General features: G+C 35.9%; 1 protein-coding gene across 1 annotated transcript in view; it reads left to right on the forward strand.

Annotated features, from left to right (window-relative positions):
• The first annotated feature begins 8,005 nt into the window (after positions 1-8,005).
• Positions 8,006-22,887, forward strand: part of LOC110528109 (zinc finger protein 385A) — a 70,340-nt gene continuing 55,458 nt past the window's right edge. The window contains exon 1 of the mRNA XM_090241340.1: positions 8,006-8,540. Coding sequence (XP_090097466.1) covers positions 8,528-8,540 — 13 coding nt within the window. The 5' untranslated portion in view covers positions 8,006-8,527. The remainder of the gene's footprint in view (positions 8,541-22,887) is intronic.

Raw genomic sequence — 22,887 nt, forward strand, 5'->3', positions numbered from 1 at the left:
ATCCCCTCTCATGGACTACATCGCACTATGTTGCATACTTACTCATTGTGCAATAATACAGCTCTGCACAATCCTCATCACACACACACACACACACACACACACACACACACACACACACACACACACACACACACACACACACACACACACACACACACACACTTGTTCACTACAACAACAAAAAGCTTGAAAAATAGACGTTATGACAAAGCCTGCAGATTAAGTCATTATGACTACACATTATGAGTTCAAACTGGTCAACATCTAAATATCCCTGACAGTTACAAGATTATACAGTCTTTCCAAATGTACTATAACCTAAAGTAGCATCACTGACCTTTTCTCACTGCCAAACTTGAGAAAATGCATTGCCAATACAATGTCTGATCAGTTCTCATATCGTCCATGTACTGTATAGCTGAGAGTTACAATAATAGAGTCACAGTGCCACCTAGCATGAGACTGCAGTCCTACAATCTTTTTACAGGGTACAGTGCGTAGACCACAGCTGAGGCTGTTCATCAGTCCCACCACAAGATGGCCTTAGTAGTGTAAAATGCATGGTGTTACTGGTGATGTGAAAGAGAGATTTCTGACTATGGAGACTCTCCTTGCGTGAGGAAATTTTTCCTTTAAATGACATCATTCAGATTAATGGTGAAATTGGGACAATAAGGTCATTCAATTACACAGACAATATGATATGGTTCTAACATTTAATAATCAATGTGATAAGACTATTTTAATCTAATGCGGTAGCCTAAGCGCAATGACCTTGGTTTGCACTAGGAAATAGGAGTTCCTTTTTATTGTCCATTAAAGGTTGATCTATCACACATGTCAAACTCATTCCACGGAGATCTTGATTGATGAATTAAGGTCACTGATTAGCAAGGAACTCCCCACACCTGGTAGTCTAGGTCTTAATTGAAAGGCACAACCAGAAACCAGCAGACACTAATAATCATGGCATGAGTTTGACACCCCTGATGTAACATGACAACACTTTCAGACAGAACACAGCACAGCAGGACAACATGAAGAGGCGTACTGCAGACCCACTAAGCACGTACCAATGCAAGCGTCTTTTGGACGTCTCTTTTTGGTCTTGTCCGAACCGGTTGTACTTTGGGGTATTTTTTTTGGTGTGGTCTGAACCGGCTTTGATTTCAACATATACATATACATAACATGTCATTTTAAAACCAATCATCGGCATCTATGTCTGGTTCAGATTTGGTCTGGTCTGGAATGGAGATCTATTTTTCACAAGTTTGGACAGCACATTACAGTACAGTATATATAGTACAGAAGAGCACAGCAGCATACAGTACATTACAGAACAGTACAGGTAAGAAAAGTACAGTATAGTACAGTAGAGTAGAGTACAATACAGTACAATACAGTAGAGAACAGTAGAGTACAGTAAAGTATAGTTCAGTACAGTAGAGGACAGATCAGTAGAGTATAGTACAGTATAATGTAGTGTATTATACCCTACTTTACTCTAATGCACTCTACTCTACTGAACTAAACTGTACTGTACTATACTGAATTAAACTCTACTGTACTGTACTGTACCGTACTGTAGAGTACTGTACTGAATTAAGCTCTACTGTAGTGTAATGTAATCAAATTTATAAAACTCTACTGCCCTGTTCCATACCGTATCATACAATACTCTACTGTACTCTACTGTCCTCTACTGTACTGAACTGTACCATACTGTACTGTGTTGTTCAAATGTCTATGATTTGTTCAGATTTTAGTAGAATAATACCCAGCATGCTTTGTAAGTGTTTGTTTTAACATTCACATTTTTGTCATTCTGCAGACGCTCTTATCTAGAGCAATTTACAGTCAGGTAGATAAACAACAACACATCCCAGTCATAGCAAGAAATATTATATTTCTGTAAGCTTTAATGAGAATGTTGTTGAAGTGGTGTGTTGGTTTATTCTGTAGGTCGGACTACTTTGAGCATCCTCGTTACCAGTTTTAAAGCTTTTTAGGAAAGTGACAGATGCAAGTGCATGTGACATTTGGAAGCAATAATAAACATTTTGCAATCTTCAGTTCGCTCCTCTTTGCAATATTAAATGGATGAAGAGATTATTATTGTGATATAATGCTTACTTCATTGAGAATGTGTTGAAACTTGAAACTTGAAACTTGTCCATAGAATCAATGACCCACAAACATGTATTTTAAAATGCACATTTTAAACTTTCATTCAGAACTGAAAATGAACCCAACATGAACATCTGGAAAATATGTATTTTAGATGTCTTTTCAACATCATTTTTCTTACTGGTGATTAACATTCACAACCACTTTCAATGTTCTTCTACTGTGACCATGAGGAGTGAAAACAGTGGGAGTAGAGAGAGGGGGAACAGAGGAAGGAGTAAGAGGGAATCTCAGAATCTCATCTAATAGACATAAGACTACCATATGGTCTCTACTGTAGGAGTGGCGCAGCTAATCCATTTGCATGTATACTCAGTGAATAAGTGAACTTCTTCTCATATGAAATAATTAGGCTAATGAAGCTAGCAGGGGAATTGGTTCTGTCAGAAATCGCTATCGTCAGAATCTATCATTAATTACCATCGTCAGACAAGAAAAACGATTTATCAAGAAATCACACTGGTTACATCTCCAAAGGAAATGTTAAAAGACAACCGAGAGAATATAGTATATGTATCCTCCAGGACAAGTTTCTATGCTTTACAGTTTGCACAGAAATCGATTCCTGTTAAAAATAGACTGTATAAATAATCAAATCAAATTTTATTGGTCACATGCACGTGTTGAGCAGATGTTACTGCAGGTGTAGCGAAATGCTTGTGTTTCTGGCTCCGACAGTGCAGTAATATCTAGCAATTTCACAACATATACCCAATACACACAAATCTAAGTAAAGGAATGGAATTAAGAATATATAAACATATGGATGAGCAATGTCAGAGCGGCATAGACTAAGATACAGTAGAACAGAATAGAATACAGTATATAAACTACCATTCAAAAGTTTGGGGTCACTTAGAAATGTCCTTGTTTTTGAAAGAAAATATATATTTTTTGTCAAATAAAATAAAATAAAAATAGATCAGAAATACAGTGTAGACATTGTTAATGTTGTAAATGACTATTGTAGCTGGAAATGGCAGATTGTTTATGGAATATCTACATTTCTAAGAGAGGCTAAACTTTTGAACAGTAGTGTACATATGAGATGAGTAATGCAAAATATGTAAACATTATTAAAGTGACTAGTGTTCCATTTATTAAAGTGGCCAATGATTTCAAGTCTATGTACAGTATATAGGCCTCTAATGGGCTAGTGATGGCTATTTAACAGTCTGATGGCCTTGAGATAGAAGCTGTTTTTCAGTCTCTCAGTCCCAGCTTTGATGCACCTGTACTAAACCTCGACTTCTGGGTGATAGCGGGGTGAACAGGCAGTGGCTCGGGTGGTTGTTGTCCTTGATGATCTTTTTGGCCTTCCTGTAACATCAGGTCGTGTTGGTGTCCTGGAGTGCAGGTAGTTTGCCCCCAGTTGGGCAGACTGCACTACCCTCTGGAGAACCCTGCGGTTGCCAGCGGTGCATTTACCGTACCAGGCGGTGATACAGTCAGACAGGATACTCTCAATTGTGCATCTGTAGGAATTTGTGAGGGTTTTATGTGCCAAATCAAATTTCTTCAGCCTCTGCACTGAATGTATAATTTTCGCAAATCCAAAGCTTAAGTTTCAAAATAAAAAGTCTTAAAAGCTCCTGAACATGTTTTGGACAAAATATTTGATTACATAGACCACCAAACTTGTTTTCCTACATGTATGGTCATTTCCTGCTATAAGGATTGCACTTTAAAACATTAGTTACCAATGTCATTACAAAGAGAAGAGAAAGCTACTTTCAAAATGGAAGAAATAACCATCTTGGGCCTTTGGCATGCTGGTACATATAAAAGACATATGTTAAGGAACAGATATAGATCAGAGTCATGGAAAACTAAGACGTCCTTCGTTAAGTTGCCATATTTAATGGCCACCACTGTTCTTGTAAACATTTTATTAGAGACAAGCGAGCTGTGTGGGCTAGAGAGGAAGGGGAGGGAGAGATAGGGAGTGTGTGCCCCTGTAACTCTATCCTAACGCTCTCCGATGGTGTAATGTACTGTTCCAGTTTGATGGCCTTCCTTACAGTCCCGCAACCCTACCCCTCCATGGAAGGTGGCCCAGGGGTGAGGGGGAATTTTATATGTGTGTGTGTGACTTACATGTGCCTCCGAATAAAAATGTGTGTCCATAGGTAAGGATAAACTTTGCAGTGGACAGCTGTCTGAACATATGAGTTTACATGGACATTCTCCTGCTCAGTACTGACACTGTGGGGCTCTGCCATGCCTAACAGGACATACGCAGTACTGCTTTTACTGCCTCCATCAAACACTAAAATATAATCCTGGACTATACATGTACATAAATACCCCATTACTTAATACTGAGGAATTCCTATAGGCAACTAAATAACTAACAATACAAATAATACTAATACCCATACTGTCACGCCCTGATCTGTTTCACCTGTCCTTGTGCTTGTCTCCACCCCCTCCAGGTGTCGCTCATCATCCCCAGTGTATTTATCCCTGTGTTTTCTCTCTGTGCCAGTTTGTCTTGTTTGCCAAGTCAACCAACGTTTATCTCCTAGCTCCTATTTTTTCACAGTCTCTGTTTTTCCTAGTCCTCCTGGTTTTGACCCTTGCCTGTCCTGACACCCGAACCAGCCTGCCTGACCATTCTTCCTGTCCTGAACTCAAGACTGTCTAACGCCCTCTGCTGTTTGGACCTGGTTGATGAACTCTCTCTTGTACCCGACCTGTCTTTTGCCTACCCCTTGTGTTATAATAAATATCGGAGCTCAACCATCTGCCTCCCCGTCTGAATATATTCTGCCCTTATAGTACAAACTGGCCATGACAGACCCAGCAGACTTGGACCAGCTCCGTCACGCTGTCTCCCTGCAGGGAGCCACCATTGGGAAGCATGAGGAGCTACTTCGGGACCTTTTGGAAGGGCTTCGTACTCTGGCGGAACGCCACGACCAAGGGTTCAAGGCGGTAACGGAACTGTAAATTAGCTCATAGGGCAGCACGCCACATCTGAGACCTCCCAACCACTCAGTAACCTCTCTAATAGTGGTGGATTTGTTCAACCTACCCCGGCTCCCCACTTACCTCTTCTGGAGGATTATGCTGGCTATCCTGGTACCTGCCAGGCTTTCCTTTCCCAGTGCTCTCTCATTTTTGAACTTCAGCCTTCTTCGTTCCCGTCGGACTGATCGAAGATAGCGTATTAAATTACGCTAATGTCCGGAAGGGCGCTCTCCTGTACGACGGCTGTTTGGGAGCAGCAATCCGCTGCGCTCCTGCCCTTAGTTCCTTTTTATGTCTCTATTTTAGTTTGGTCAGGGCGTGAGTTGGGGTGGGAATTTTATGTTTTGTGTTCTATGTTTTCTATATCTATGTGTTTGGCCTGGTATGGTTCCCAATCAGAGGCAGCTGGCAATCGTTGTCTCTGATTGAGAACCATACTTTGGTAGCCTGTTCCCACCTCATGTTTGTGGGTAGTTATTTTCTGTTTAGTGTTTTTGTTGCACCTTGCAGAACTGTTCGTTTGTCTGTTTGTTGTTTTTGTTCCAGTATTCATCTTTATTAAAATATCATTAAGAATACGTACCAAGCTGCTCTTTGGTCCTCTTCTCCTTCTCCCGACGACAATCGTTACACCGGGAAACTGGCCCCCAATGTCTAATATGTCACTTAAACATCTTATAATAAATAACGAGATATTCAATACCCAGTTATCTAATGCCAGTCAATCCACATGCCATTTCACTGGCAAGGTAAAATACACTGAGGGGTAGAGGGGAAAAACTGACTTCTAAGGTCATTTAGCACATTATAATTAGATTGACATGTACTCGACATTACACCTTCCGTCAATCTCTCTCCCTCCCCACACTCCTCCAGCCAACTCCACCCCCACCTCCCTTACCTCTCTTATATGACACCCTGCAAGCACATTTGCCGATATCGGATCTAAATTTCCTGTAAAACTACTGTCAGTGCAGTAGCAGGATCAGGAGTCCCGTATGTGTCTCTATATCAGTGTATCATACCATATGACATAAGCTATTAAAAACATCAGGTGATCCAGTAATATTACAGCAACTCTACCCTTTAGATAAATGAACTACAACTCTACCCTTTAGATAAATGAACTACAACTCTACCCTTTAGATAAATGAACTACAACTCTACCCTTTAGATAAATTAACTACAACTCTACCCTTTAGATAAATGAACTACCACTCTACCCTTTAGATAAATGAACTACAACTCTACCCTTTAGATAAATGAACTACAACTCTACCCTTTAGATAAATGAACTACAACTCTACCCTTTAGATAAATTAACTACAACTCTACCCTTTAGATAAATGAACTACCACTCTACCCTTTAGATAAATGAACTACAACTCTACCCTTTAGATAAATGAACTACAACTCTACCCTTTAGATAAATGAACTACAACTCTACCCTTTAGATAAATGAACTACAACTCTACCCTTTAGATAAATGAACTACAACTTTACCCTTTAGATAAATGAACTACCACTCTACCCTTTAGATAAATGAACTACAACTCTACCCTTTAGATAAATGAACTACAACTCTACCCTTTAGATAAATGAACTACAACTCTACCCTTTAGATAAATGAACTACAACTCTACCCTTTAGATAAATGAACTACAACTCTACCCTTTAGATAAATGAACTACAACTCTACCCTTTAGATAAATGAACTACAACTCTACCCTTTAGATAAATGAACTACAACTCTACCCTTTAGATAAATTAACTACAACTCTACCCTTTAGATAAATGAACTACAACTCTACCCTTTAGATAAATGAACTACAACTCTACCCTTTAGATAAATGAACTACAACTCTACCCTTTAGATAAATGAACTACAACTCTACCCTTTAGATAAATGAACTACAACTCTACCCTTTAGATAAATTAACTACAACTCTACACTTTAGATAAATGAACTACAACTCTACCCTTTAGATAAATGAACTACAACTCTACCCTTTAGATAAATGAACTACAACTCTACCCTTTAGATAAATGAACTACAACTCTACCCTTTAGATAAATGAACTACAACTCTACCCTTTAGATAAATGAACTACAACTCTACCCTTTAGATAAATGAACTACAACTTTACCCTTTAGATAAATGAACTACAACTCTACCCTTTAGATAAATGAACTACAACTCTACCCTTTAGATAAATGAACTACAACTCTACCCTTCTGATAAATTAACTACAACTAAAAAAAGAGTCAACAAAAGGAACAGCATAAATTATGAGCAGATCAGAGTCTGAAAGTGTGAGAGTGTCAAAAATACTCTTCCGTGGTCTGCTTAGGTCTAAGGTAGTGGGGGCAAGGAATTGGTAAGGGAGTTGGTAAGCTTAGATGACAAGTGGAAAGGAGAGACATTGAGATGGATTGGTATTTGCATTGCCTGTTCTCTCTCCATGGTGTTCAATGAATTATAGTGACGATTGATGTGAGTAAACTCTAGTTATGTTGCACAGGTCGTGATGGAGCCACAGCCATTCACAACATCTAGTGTGGCTGACACAGGAGCTCACTGGATACGCAGTTAAAACCAGTGTGAATTAATCTCTTTAGTCAAACTAAACAAACTTTCCCTGTGTTATGATTTCATCTGCCAATTTCACTTCCCTCACTCCCTCAACAGTCTCTCTGTCTCTCTGTCTCTCTGTCTCTCTGTCTCTCTCTCTCTCTCTCTCTCTCTCTCTCTCTCTCTCTCTCTCCTTTGAATTGAATTTTCCATCCTTCATTCTGTGCCTGCTCCCTCCTTCTCGCTCTATCCTCCGCCCTCACAGTTGTCCTCACATATTAAGTTCCATGTCTTAAGAAGCAGAATTAGCTGCTGGAATTCTGTGCACTTGTTTCGTTCTCTCTATGGGGGTGTAAAAGCAAGGAAGGGTTGAAGAAGAAAGAGCGGTAGAAAAAGAGAGCAATATAAAAGGAAATGAAGAGTAAAAGAGGGGAGGAAAAGAAAACGTGAGTGAGCGAGTTATGGCAAGACGAGAGAAAAGTGGAGAGAGAACTGATCTCTGCTTTACAGTGGGTACGTGACTGCGTGCCCACGACTCTCACTCACTCACTCTCGCTCACTCACTTTCTGAGTTTGTGTTGTTGCGGTTTGCTCTCTGTAGTATTTTGATTGACATGTTTTCTTCAAGTAACATGTAATTCTAAAGGATCTGCTCTCATCCCTCTGTGTACAAAAGGACATATAGTGTTTTCTCTCCTCATTTATACTGGTTGATACACATTTCTTCTGGGAAATCTGTACAACTTTGAAGTACTGGATCCATTCAACCAAAGAGGAGAGGAGCTGCCAATGTGGGGCCCAGGTAAGGACACTTAAAAATGGTAAATATTGTCATAAGGCTAGAAAATATCCCAATGTGTCACAACACATGCTAATATCTGTGTCATAACATTGCCATAAGTCATGACAAGATTTGACGCATGCTATAAAGTTCCAAGACATGTTTATGACATCGTAATGAAGTGATTATGGTGAAGATTTAAAGTAAACTGTTACCTAAAAATGTTTATGATGTCACATTTTCTAACCTCTGTTACAGTGTTTAGTGTAAAATACTGTAATGAGCCCTGTTACAAGCAATTCCAAGTGAACTCTTTTGAGTACTAAGGTTAGATTGCTGTAATGTTGGCTGTTCTGACTATCAACTGAAGTAACTGCAATACTGCATTCACCACAACACTGTTGTTTGTCAATACTACATTTACCACAATACAGACAACTATTTGTCAATAGTACATTTACCACAATACAGACAACTATTTGTTAATACTACATTCACCACAATACAGACAACTATTTGTCAATACTACATTTCCCACAATACAGACAACTATTTGTCAATACTACATTTACCACAATACAGACAACTATTTGTCAATACTAAATTTACCACAATACAGACAACTATTTGTCAATACTACATTTACCACAATACAGACAACTATTTGTTAATACTACATTTACCACAATACAGACAACTATTTGTCAATACTACATTTACCACAATACAGACAACTATTTGTCAATACTACATTTACCACAACACTGTTGTTTGTCAATACTACATTTACCACAATACAGACAACTATTTGTCAATACTACATTTACCACAATACAGACAACTATTTGTCAATACTACATTTACCACAATACAGACAACTATTTGTCAATACTAAATTTACCACAATACAGACAACTATTTGTCAATACTATATTCATCACAACACTGTTGTTTGTCAATACTAAATTTACCACAAAGCAGACAACTATTTGTCAATACTACATTCACCACAACACTGTTGTTTGTCAATACTACATTCACCACAATACAGACAACTATTTGTCAATACTACATTTACCACAACACTGTTGTTTGTCAATACTACATTCACCACAATACAGACAACTATTTGTCAATACTATATTCATCACAACACTGTTGTTTGTCAATACTAAATTTACCACAATACAGACAACTATTTGTCAATACTACATTCACCACAACACTGTTGTTTGTCAATACTACATTTACCTCCATACAGACAACTATTTGTCAATACTACATTCATCACAACACTGTTGTTTGTCAATACTGCATTCACCACAATACAGACAACTATTTGTCAATACTACATTTACCACAATACAGACAACTATTTGTCAATACTACAGTCACCACAACACTGTTGTTTGTCAATACTACATTCACCACAATACAGACAACTATTTGTCAATACTACATTTACCACAATACAGACAACTATTTGTCAATACTACAGTCACCACAACACTGTTGTTTGCCAATACTACATTAACCACAACACTGTCATTTGTCAATACTACATTTACCACAACACTGTTGTTTGTCAATACTACATTCACCACAATACAGACAACTATTTGTCAATACTACATTTACCACAATACAGACAACTATTTGTCAATACTACAGTCACCACAACACTGTTGTTTGCCAATACTACATTAACCACAACACTGTCATTTGTCAATACTACATTTACCACAACACTGTTGTTTGTCAATACTACATTTACCACAACACTGTCATTTGTCAATACTACATTCACCACAACACTGTTGTTTGCCAATACTACATTCACCACAACACTGTTGTTTGCCAATACTACATTAACCACAACACTGTCATTTGTCAATACTACATTTACCACAACACTGTTGTTTGTCAATACTACATTAACCACAACACTGTTGTTTGTCAATACTACATTAACCACAACACTGTCATTTGTCAATACTACATTTACCACAACACTGTTGTTTGCCAATACTACATTCACCACAACACTGTTGTTTGCCAATACTACATTAACCACAACACTGTCATTTGTCAATACTACATTCACCACAATACAGACAACTATTTGTCAATACTACATTCATCACAACACTGTTGTATGCCAATACTACATTCACCACAATACAGACAACTATTTGTCAATACTACATTTACCACAATACAGACAACTATTTGTCAATACTATATTCATCACAACACTGTTGTTTGTCAATACTAAATTTACCACAATACAGACAACTATTTGTCAATACTACATTCACCACAACACTGTTGTTTGTCAATACTACATTTACCTCCATACAGACAACTATTTGTCAATACTACATTCATCACAACACTGTTGTTTGTCAATACTACATTTACCACAACACTGTTGTTTGCCAATACTACATTCACCACAATACAGACAACTATTTGTCAATACTACATTCATCACAACACTGTTGTATGCCAATACTACATTCACCACAATACAGACAACTATTTGTCAATACTACATTTACCACAATACAGACAACTATTTGTCAATACTATATTCATCACAACACTGTTGTTTGTCAATACTACATTTACCACAATACAGACAACTATTTGTCAATACTACATTCACCACAACACTGTTGTTTGTCAATACTACATTTACCTCCATACAGACAACTATTTGTCAATACTACATTCATCACAACACTGTTGTTTGTCAATACTACATTTACCACAACACTGTTGTTTGCCAATACTACATTCACCACAATACAGACAACTATTTGTCAATACTACATTCACCACAACACTGTTGTTTGTCAATACTACATTTACCTCCATACAGACAACTATTTGTCAATACTACATTCATCACAACACTGTTGTTTGTCAATACTACATTCACCACAATACAGACAACTATTTGTCAATACTACATTTACCACAATACAGACAACTATTTGTCAATACTACAGTCACCACAACACTGTTGTTTGTCAATACTACATTCACCACAATACAGACAACTATTTGTCAATACTACATTTACCACGATACAGACAACTATTTGTCAATACTACATTCATCACAACACTGTTGTTTGTCAATACTACATTCACCACAATACAGACAACTATTTGTCAATACTACATTTACCACAATACAGACAACTATTTGTCAATACTACAGTCACCACAACACTGTTGTTTGTCAATACTACATTCACCACAATACAGACAACTATTTGTCAATACTACATTTACCACAATACAGACAACTATTTGTCAATACTACAGTCACCACAACACTGTTGTTTGCCAATACTACATTAACCACAACACTGTCATTTGTCAATACTACATTTACCACAACACTGTTGTTTGTCAATACTACATTTACCACAACACTGTCATTTGTCAATACTACATTCACCACAACACTGTTGTTTGTCAATACTACATTCACCACAACACTGTTGTTTGCCAATACTACATTAACCACAACACTGTCATTTGTCAATACTACATTTACCACAACACTGTTGTTTGTCAATACTACATTAACCACAACACTGTTGTTTGTCAATACTACATTAACCACAACACTGTCATTTGTCAATATAAACATTTACCACAACACTGTTGTTTGTCAATACTACATTCACCACAATACAGACAACTATTTGTCAATACTACATTTACCACAATACAGACAACTATTTGTCAATACTACAGTCACCACAACACTGTTGTTTGCCAATACTACATTAACCACAACACTGTCATTTGTCAATACTACATTTACCACAACACTGTTGTTTGTCAATACTACATTCACCACAATACAGACAACTATTTGTCAATACTACATTTACCACAATACAGACAACTATTTGTCAATACTACAGTCACCACAACACTGTTGTTTGCCAATACTACATTAACCACAACACTGTCATTTGTCAATACTACATTTACCACAACACTGTTGTTTGTCAATACTACATTTACCACAACACTGTCATTTGTCAATACTACATTCACCACAACACTGTTGTTTGCCAATACTACATTCACCACAACACTGTTGTTTGCCAATACTACATTAACCACAACACTGTCATTTGTCAATACTACATTTACCACAACACTGTTGTTTGTCAATACTACATTAACCACAACACTGTTGTTTGTCAATACTACATTAACCACAACACTGTCATTTGTCAATACTACATTTACCACAACACTGTTGTTTGCCAATACTACATTCACCACAACACTGTTGTTTGCCAATACTACATTAACCACAACACTGTCATTTGTCAATACTACATTCACCACAATACAGACAACTATTTGTCAATACTACATTCATCACAACACTGTTGTATGCCAATACTACATTCACCACAATACAGACAACTATTTGTCAATACTACATTTACCACAATACAGACAACTATTTGTCAATACTATATTCATCACAACACTGTTGTTTGTCAATACTAAATTTACCACAATACAGACAACTATTTGTCAATACTACATTCACCACAACACTGTTGTTTGTCAATACTACATTTACCTCCATACAGACAACTATTTGTCAATACTACATTCATCACAACACTGTTGTATGCCAATACTACATTCACCACAATACAGACAACTATTTGTCAATACTACATTTACCACAACACTGTTGTTTGCCAATACTACATTCACCACAATACAGACAACTATTTGTCAATACTACATTCATCACAACACTGTTGTATGCCAATACTACATTCACCACAATACAGACAACTATTTGTCAATACTACATTTACCACAATACAGACAACTATTTGTCAATACTATATTCATCACAACACTGTTGTTTGTCAATACTACATTTACCACAATACAGACAACTATTTGTCAATACTACATTCACCACAACACTGTTGTTTGTCAATACTACATTTACCTCCATACAGACAACTATTTGTCAATACTACATTCATCACAACACTGTTGTTTGTCAATACTACATTTACCACAACACTGTTGTTTGCCAATACTACATTCACCACAATACAGACAACTATTTGTCAATACTACATTCACCACAACACTGTTGTTTGTCAATACTACATTTACCTCCATACAGACAACTATTTGTCAATACTACATTCATCACAACACTGTTGTTTGTCAATACTACATTCACCACAATACAGACAACTATTTGTCAATACTACATTTACCACAATACAGACAACTATTTGTCAATACTACAGTCACCACAACACTGTTGTTTGTCAATACTACATTCACCACAATACAGACAACTATTTGTCAATACTACATTTACCACGATACAGACAACTATTTGTCAATACTACATTCATCACAACACTGTTGTTTGTCAATACTACATTCACCACAATACAGACAACTATTTGTCAATACTACATTTACCACAATACAGACAACTATTTGTCAATACTACAGTCACCACAACACTGTTGTTTGTCAATACTACATTCACCACAATACAGACAACTATTTGTCAATACTACATTTACCACAATACAGACAACTATTTGTCAATACTACAGTCACCACAACACTGTTGTTTGCCAATACTACATTAACCACAACACTGTCATTTGTCAATACTACATTTACCACAACACTGTTGTTTGTCAATACTACATTTACCACAACACTGTCATTTGTCAATACTACATTCACCACAACACTGTTGTTTGTCAATACTACATTCACCACAACACTGTTGTTTGCCAATACTACATTAACCACAACACTGTCATTTGTCAATACTACATTTACCACAACACTGTTGTTTGTCAATACTACATTAACCACAACACTGTTGTTTGTCAATACTACATTAACCACAACACTGTCATTTGTCAATACTACATTTACCACAACACTGTTGTTTGCCAATACTACATTCACCACAACACTGTTGTTTGCCAATACTACATTAACCACAACACTGTCATTTGTCAATACTACATTCACCACAATACAGACAACTATTTGTCAATACTACATTAACCACAACACTGTCATTTGTCAATACTACATTTACCACAATACAGACAACTATTTGTCAATACTACATTTACCTCCATACAGACAACTATTTGTCAATACTAAATTTACCACAATACAGACAGCTATTTGTCAATACTACATTCACCACAACACTGTTGTTTGTCAATACTACAGTCACCACAATACAGACAACTATTTGTCAATACTACATTCACCACAACACTGTTGTTTGTCAATACTACATTCACCACAACACTGTTGTTTGTCAATACTACATTAACCACAACACTGTCATTTGTCAATACTACATTTACCACAATACAGACAACTATTTGTCAATACTACATTTACCACAATACAGACAACTATTTGTCAATACTACATTCACCACAACACTGTTGTTTGTCAATACTGCATTTACCACAACACTGTTGTTTGCCAATACTACATTCACCACAATACAGACAACTATTTGTCAATACTACATTTACCTCCATACAGACAACTATTTGTCAATACTACATTCACCACAACACTGTTGTTTGTCAATACTGCATTCACCACAACACTGTTGTTTGTCAATACTACATTCACCACAATACAGACAACTATTTGTCAATACTAAATTTACCAAAATACAGACAACTATTTGTCAATACTAGTCACCACAACACTGTTGTTTGTCAATACTACATTAACCACAACACTGTTGTTTGTCAATACTACATTAACCACAACACTGTCATTTGTCAATACTACATTTACCACAACACTGTTGTTTGCCAATACTACATTCACCACAACACTGTTGTTTGCCAATACTACATTAACCACAACACTGTCATTTGTCAATACTACATTCACCACAATACAGACAACTATTTGTCAATACTACATTCATCACAACACTGTTGTATGCCAATACTACATTCACCACAATACAGACAACTATTTGTCAATACTACATTTACCACAATACAGACAACTATTTGTCAATACTATATTCATCACAACACTGTTGTTTGTCAATACTAAATTTACCACAATACAGACCACTATTTGTCAATACTACATTCACCACAACACTGTTGTTTGTCAATACTACATTTACCTCCATACAGACAACTATTTGTCAATACTACATTCATCACAACACTGTTGTTTGTCAATACTACATTTACCACAACACTGTTGTTTGCCAATACTACATTCACCACAATACAGACAACTATTTGTCAATACTACATTCACCACAACACTGTTGTTTGTCAATACTACATTTACCTCCATACAGACAACTATTTGTCAATACTACATTCATCACAACACTGTTGTTTGTCAATACTACATTCACCACAATACAGACAACTATTTGTCAATACTACATTTACCACAATACAGACAACTATTTGTCAATACTACAGTCACCACAACACTGTTGTTTGTCAATACTACATTCACCACAATACAGACAACTATTTGTCAATACTACATTTACCACGATACAGACAACTATTTGTCAATACTACATTCATCACAACACTGTTGTTTGTCAATACTACATTCACCACAATACAGACAACTATTTGTCAATACTACATTTACCACAATACAGACAACTATTTGTCAATACTACAGTCACCACAACACTGTTGTTTGTCAATACTACATTCACCACAATACAGACAACTATTTGTCAATACTACATTTACCACAATACAGACAACTATTTGTCAATACTACAGTCACCACAACACTGTTGTTTGCCAATACTACATTAACCACAACACTGTCATTTGTCAATACTACATTTACCACAACACTGTTGTTTGTCAATACTACATTTACCACAACACTGTCATTTGTCAATACTACATTCACCACAACACTGTTGTTTGTCAATACTACATTCACCACAACACTGTTGTTTGCCAATACTACATTAACCACAACACTGTCATTTGTCAATACTACATTTACCACAACACTGTTGTTTGTCAATACTACATTAACCACAACACTGTTGTTTGTCAATACTACATTAACCACAACACTGTCATTTGTCAATACTACATTCACCACAACACTGTTGTTTGTCAATACTACATTTACCTCCATACAGACAACTATTTGTCAATACTACATTCATCACAACACTGTTGTTTGTCAATACTACATTTACCACAACACTGTTGTTTGCCAATACTACATTCACCACAATACAGACAACTATTTGTCAATACTACATTCACCACAACACTGTTGTTTGTCAATACTACATTTACCTCCATACAGACAACTATTTGTCAATACTACATTCATCACAACACTGTTGTTTGTCAATACTACATTCACCACAATACAGACAACTATTTGTCAATACTACATTTACCACAATACAGACAACTATTTGTCAATACTACAGTCACCACAACACTGTTGTTTGTCAATACTACATTCACCACAATACAGACAACTATTTGTCAATACTACATTTACCACGATACAGACAACTATTTGTCAATACTACATTCATCACAACACTGTTGTTTGTCAATACTACATTCACCACAATACAGACAACTATTTGTCAATACTACATTTACCACAATACAGACAACTATTTGTCAATACTACAGTCACCACAACACTGTTGTTTGTCAATACTACATTCACCACAATACAGACAACTATTTGTCAATACTACATTTACCACAATACAGACAACTATTTGTCAATACTACAGTCACCACAACACTGTTGTTTGCCAATACTACATTAACCACAACACTGTCATTTGTCAATACTACATTTACCACAACACTGTTGTTTGTCAATACTACATTTACCACAACACTGTCATTTGTCAATACTACATTCACCACAACACTGTTGTTTGTCAATACTACATTCACCACAACACTGTTGTTTGCCAATACTACATTAACCACAACACTGTCATTTGTCAATACTACATTTACCACAACACTGTTGTTTGTCAATACTACATTAACCACAACACTGTTGTTTGTCAATACTACATTAACCACAACACTGTCATTTGTCAATACTACATTTACCACAACACTGTTGTTTGCCAATACTACATTCACCACAACACTGTTGTTTGCCAATACTACATTAACCACAACACTGTCATTTGTCAATACTACATTCACCACAATACAGACAACTATTTGTCAATACTACATTAACCACAACACTGTCATTTGTCAATACTACATTTACCACAATACAGACAACTATTTGTCAATACTACATTTACCTCCATACAGACAACTATTTGTCAATACTAAATTTACCACAATACAGACAGCTATTTGTCAATACTACATTCACCACAACACTGTTGTTTGTCAATACTACAGTCACCACAATACAGACAACTATTTGTCAATACTACATTCACCACAACACTGTTGTTTGTCAATACTACATTCACCACAACACTGTTGTTTGTCAATACTACATTAACCACAACACTGTCATTTGTCAATACTACATTTACCACAATACAGACAACTATTTGTCAATACTACATTTACCACAATACAGACAACTATTTGTCAATACTACATTCACCACAACACTGTTGTTTGTCAATACTGCATTTACCACAACACTGTTGTTTGCCAATACTACATTCACCACAATACAGACAACTATTTGTCAATACTACATTTACCTCCATACAGACAACTATTTGTCAATACTACATTCACCACAACACTGTTGTTTGTCAATACTGCATTCACCACAACACTGTTGTTTGTCAATACTACATTCACCACAATACAGACAACTATTTGTCAATACTAAATTTACCAAAATACAGACAACTATTTGTCAATACTAGTCACCACAACACTGTTGTTTGTCAATACTACATTAACCACAACACTGTTGTTTGTCAATACTACATTAACCACAACACTGTCATTTGTCAATACTACATTTACCACAACACTGTTGTTTGCCAATACTACATTCACCACAACACTGTTGTTTGCCAATACTACATTAACCACAACACTGTCATTTGTCAATACTACATTCACCACAATACAGACAACTATTTGTCAATACTACATTCATCACAACACTGTTGTATGCCAATACTACATTCACCACAATACAGACAACTATTTGTCAATACTACATTTACCACAATACAGACAACTATTTGTCAATACTATATTCATCACAACACTGTTGTTTGTCAATACTAAATTTACCACAATACAGACAACTATTTGTCAATACTACATTCACCACAACACTGTTGTTTGTCAATACTACATTTACCTCCATACAGACAACTATTTGTCAATACTACATTCATCACAACACTGTTGTTTGTCAATACTACATTTACCACAACACTGTTGTTTGCCAATACTACATTCACCACAATACAGACAACTATTTGTCAATACTACATTCACCACAACACTGTTGTTTGTCAATACTACATTTACCTCCATACAGACAACTATTTGTCAATACTACATTCATCACAACACTGTTGTTTGTCAATACTACATTCACCACAATACAGACAACTATTTGTCAATACTACATTTACCACAATACAGACAACTATTTGTCAATACTACAGTCACCACAACACTGTTGTTTGTCAATACTACATTCACCACAATACAGACAACTATTTGTCAATACTACATTTACCACGATACAGACAACTATTTGTCAATACTACATTCATCACAACACTGTTGTTTGTCAATACTACATTCACCACAATACAGACAACTATTTGTCAATACTACATTTACCACAATACAGACAACTATTTGTCAATACTACAGTCACCACAACACTGTTGTTTGTCAATACTACATTCACCACAATACAGACAACTATTTGTCAATACTACATTTACCACAATACAGACAACTATTTGTCAATACTACAGTCACCACAACACTGTTGTTTGCCAATACTACATTAACCACAACACTGTCATTTGTCAATACTACATTTACCACAACACTGTTGTTTGTCAATACTACATTTACCACAACACTGTCATTTGTCAATACTACATTTACCACAACACTGTTGTTTGTCAATACTACATTAACCACAACACTGTTGTTTGTCAATACTACATTAACCACAACACTGTCATTTGTCAATACTACATTTACCACAACACTGTTGTTTGCCAATACTACATTCACCACAACACTGTTGTTTGCCAATACTACATTAACCACAACACTGTCATTTGTCAATACTACATTCACCACAATACAGACAACTATTTGTCAATACTACATTAACCACAACACTGTCATTTGTCAATACTACATTTACCACAATACAGACAACTATTTGTCAATACTACATTTACCTCCATACAGACAACTATTTGTCAATACTAAATTTACCACAATACAGACAGCTATTTGTCAATACTACATTCACCACAACACTGTTGTTTGTCAATACTACAGTCACCACAATACAGACAACTATTTGTCAATACTACATTCACCACAACACTGTTGTTTGTCAATACTACATTCACCACAACACTGTTGTTTGTCAATACTACATTAACCACAACACTGTCATTTGTCAATACTACATTTACCACAATACAGACAACTATTTGTCAATACTACATTTACCACAATACAGACAACTATTTGTCAATACTACATTCACCACAACACTGTTGTTTGTCAATACTGCATTTACCACAACACTGTTGTTTGCCAATACTACATTCACCACAATACAGACAACTATTTGTCAATACTACATTTACCTCCATACAGACAACTATTTGTCAATACTACATTCACCACAACACTGTTGTTTGTCAATACTGCATTCACCACAACACTGTTGTTTGTCAATACTACATTCACCACAATACAGACAACTATTTGTCAATACTAAATTTACCAAAATACAGACAACTATTTGTCAATACTAGTCACCACAACACTGTTGTTTGTCAATACTACATTTACCTCCATACAGACAACTATTTGTCAATACTACAGTCACCACAACACTGTCATTTGTCAATACTACATTTTACCACAATACAGACAACTATTTGTCAATACTACATTTACCACAATACAGACAACTATTTGTCAATACTACATTTACCACAATACAGACAACTATTTGTCAATACTACATTTACCACAATACAGACAACTATTTGTCAATACTACATTTACCACAATACAGACAACTATTTGTCAATACTACATTTACCACAATACAGACAACTATTTGTCAATACCTCATTCACCACAATACAGCAACAGGGTGATTCATTTACATTTTAGCAGAGACTCTTATCCAGAGTGACTTAAAGTAGTGAGTATATACATTTTCATACTTCCCCTCCTGTACTGGTCCATCATGGGAATCGAACCCACAACCTTGGCATTGCAAGCACCATTTTCTACCGATTGAGCCACATGCTACCTCGCCATGAAGGACTGAAAATAATTTTGGTATCTCAGATTGTTCTGACAAATCTCGCATAAAAGCCATTTTTTGAGAAAATCATGATGAAAGTGGCCATTTCAGGCCCTTTTTAGCCCCATACATGCCTCCTGTAAGACCCTATGATCTGTGAACAGTACATGATACAGACAACATCTTGGTGTCATTATACTCCTTATAGTGTGCTCTTAAATATTGAGTATGTATAGATTCTGAAAAAAAATTGTTCACATTAATTTATTCAACATAAAAAAAAATATATAATATGCATATCTCAAAAGTACCCTTTTTGATTTAGTTAATTTTTAAACATATTGTTTTAAACAATACACTCTACAAGTACATCACATTTCCAGATTGGATGCTCTGTTACTTTTGAATTTATGACCAATTTCATGAGCACCACCAGTGAATGGGAAAATGGATTAAAAGAGAAATCACTCTGCTGGTAATTTGCTGAATGTGATTGGTTAATGACCTATAATGTCAATTTCTATGCATAAAATGGGTCGTATTATCAAACGTAGGAGATCAACCACTTTGGAAATTGTATGTCTTTGAAGAGTATATTGTTCTTTTGCGATATTCATATGAACAATTCGTTTTTCAGAATCTATACATACTCAATATTTAAGAGCACACTATAAGGAGTATAATGACACCAAGATGTTGTCTGTGTCATGTACTGTTCACAGATCATAGGGTCTTACAGGAGGCATGTATAGGTTGACAAATGGCCTAAAATTGTCACTTTCAACATGATTTTCTCAAAAATGTTTTTTGATACAAATGTAAAAAGCACACCAAACATCCTTCTTCCCAATTAGGTTTCTACGTAAGATTTGCCAGAACAAGCTGAGATTGTTAGAGGAATGTGGTCCAGGCAACGGCCTGTCTGTGACGATATGGATATGTGAACATAACATTCTGTATGTAGGCTATATTGTCAAATATACAGCTTCGGCTCATATAATAGTCTATAGAATCAGGAGTGAGAGATGTCTGTGAGCAGTGAGTTGTTTTTCAAAGTATCTGGAAACTGTGACAGGGCTACCCACGAGCAGAGGACGATGTGTGTTTTTACAGTAGTAGCTTCAATGCAAACCCCAAAGCATTTTTTACTAAAATACTTCTAGTAAGTTAAACTCAAAGTCAATGAAAAGTCATTATTACTTAAAATGTTTACATGGAACTGACTCAAAGCTAAATGAGAAGTCACATCAACTACATTTAAAAAAGTTATGATAACAAAATAACTTTTTTTCCCAGCATGCTCTATTGCAGCTGGATGTTTTTGAATTGTTTTTAATATCTGTGTTTTTGCATGTACATTGCGTGATTGATTGATCTTATACAATACAAAGATAAATAACATACATTTTTCTAAACTAATCCAATAATTTAGTTCGATTTTTTTTTAACCTGTTACTGAAATGGTTGTTCCAGTTTAAATGGCTTAGGTAGTCTCCTCACACTGTTCCTAACTCTGGCAGTCATTATAAATACAGGGGGTAGGTAAATACAAATTCCAACTGTTGGATATCCTGACTCTGGCTGGATTTCTGTAGGAATTACACATAACTTTGGTAGCCAGCATAATGTGACTTGCAAGTATGGATGGTACATTTCCCAGGTTTTCCAGAAATCCCTGTTGGAAGATTCCTGGAAATAATTCAACCAGGGTTTTTAGAATATCAGGGAATTTTGGAAACATTTTTGCTAGGCCTCAA

Source organism: Oncorhynchus mykiss, chromosome 7 (genome assembly GCF_057628025.1).
Source record: "Oncorhynchus mykiss isolate SJ-2025 chromosome 7, ASM5762802v1, whole genome shotgun sequence".
NCBI lineage: Eukaryota > Metazoa > Chordata > Actinopteri > Salmoniformes > Salmonidae > Oncorhynchus > Oncorhynchus mykiss.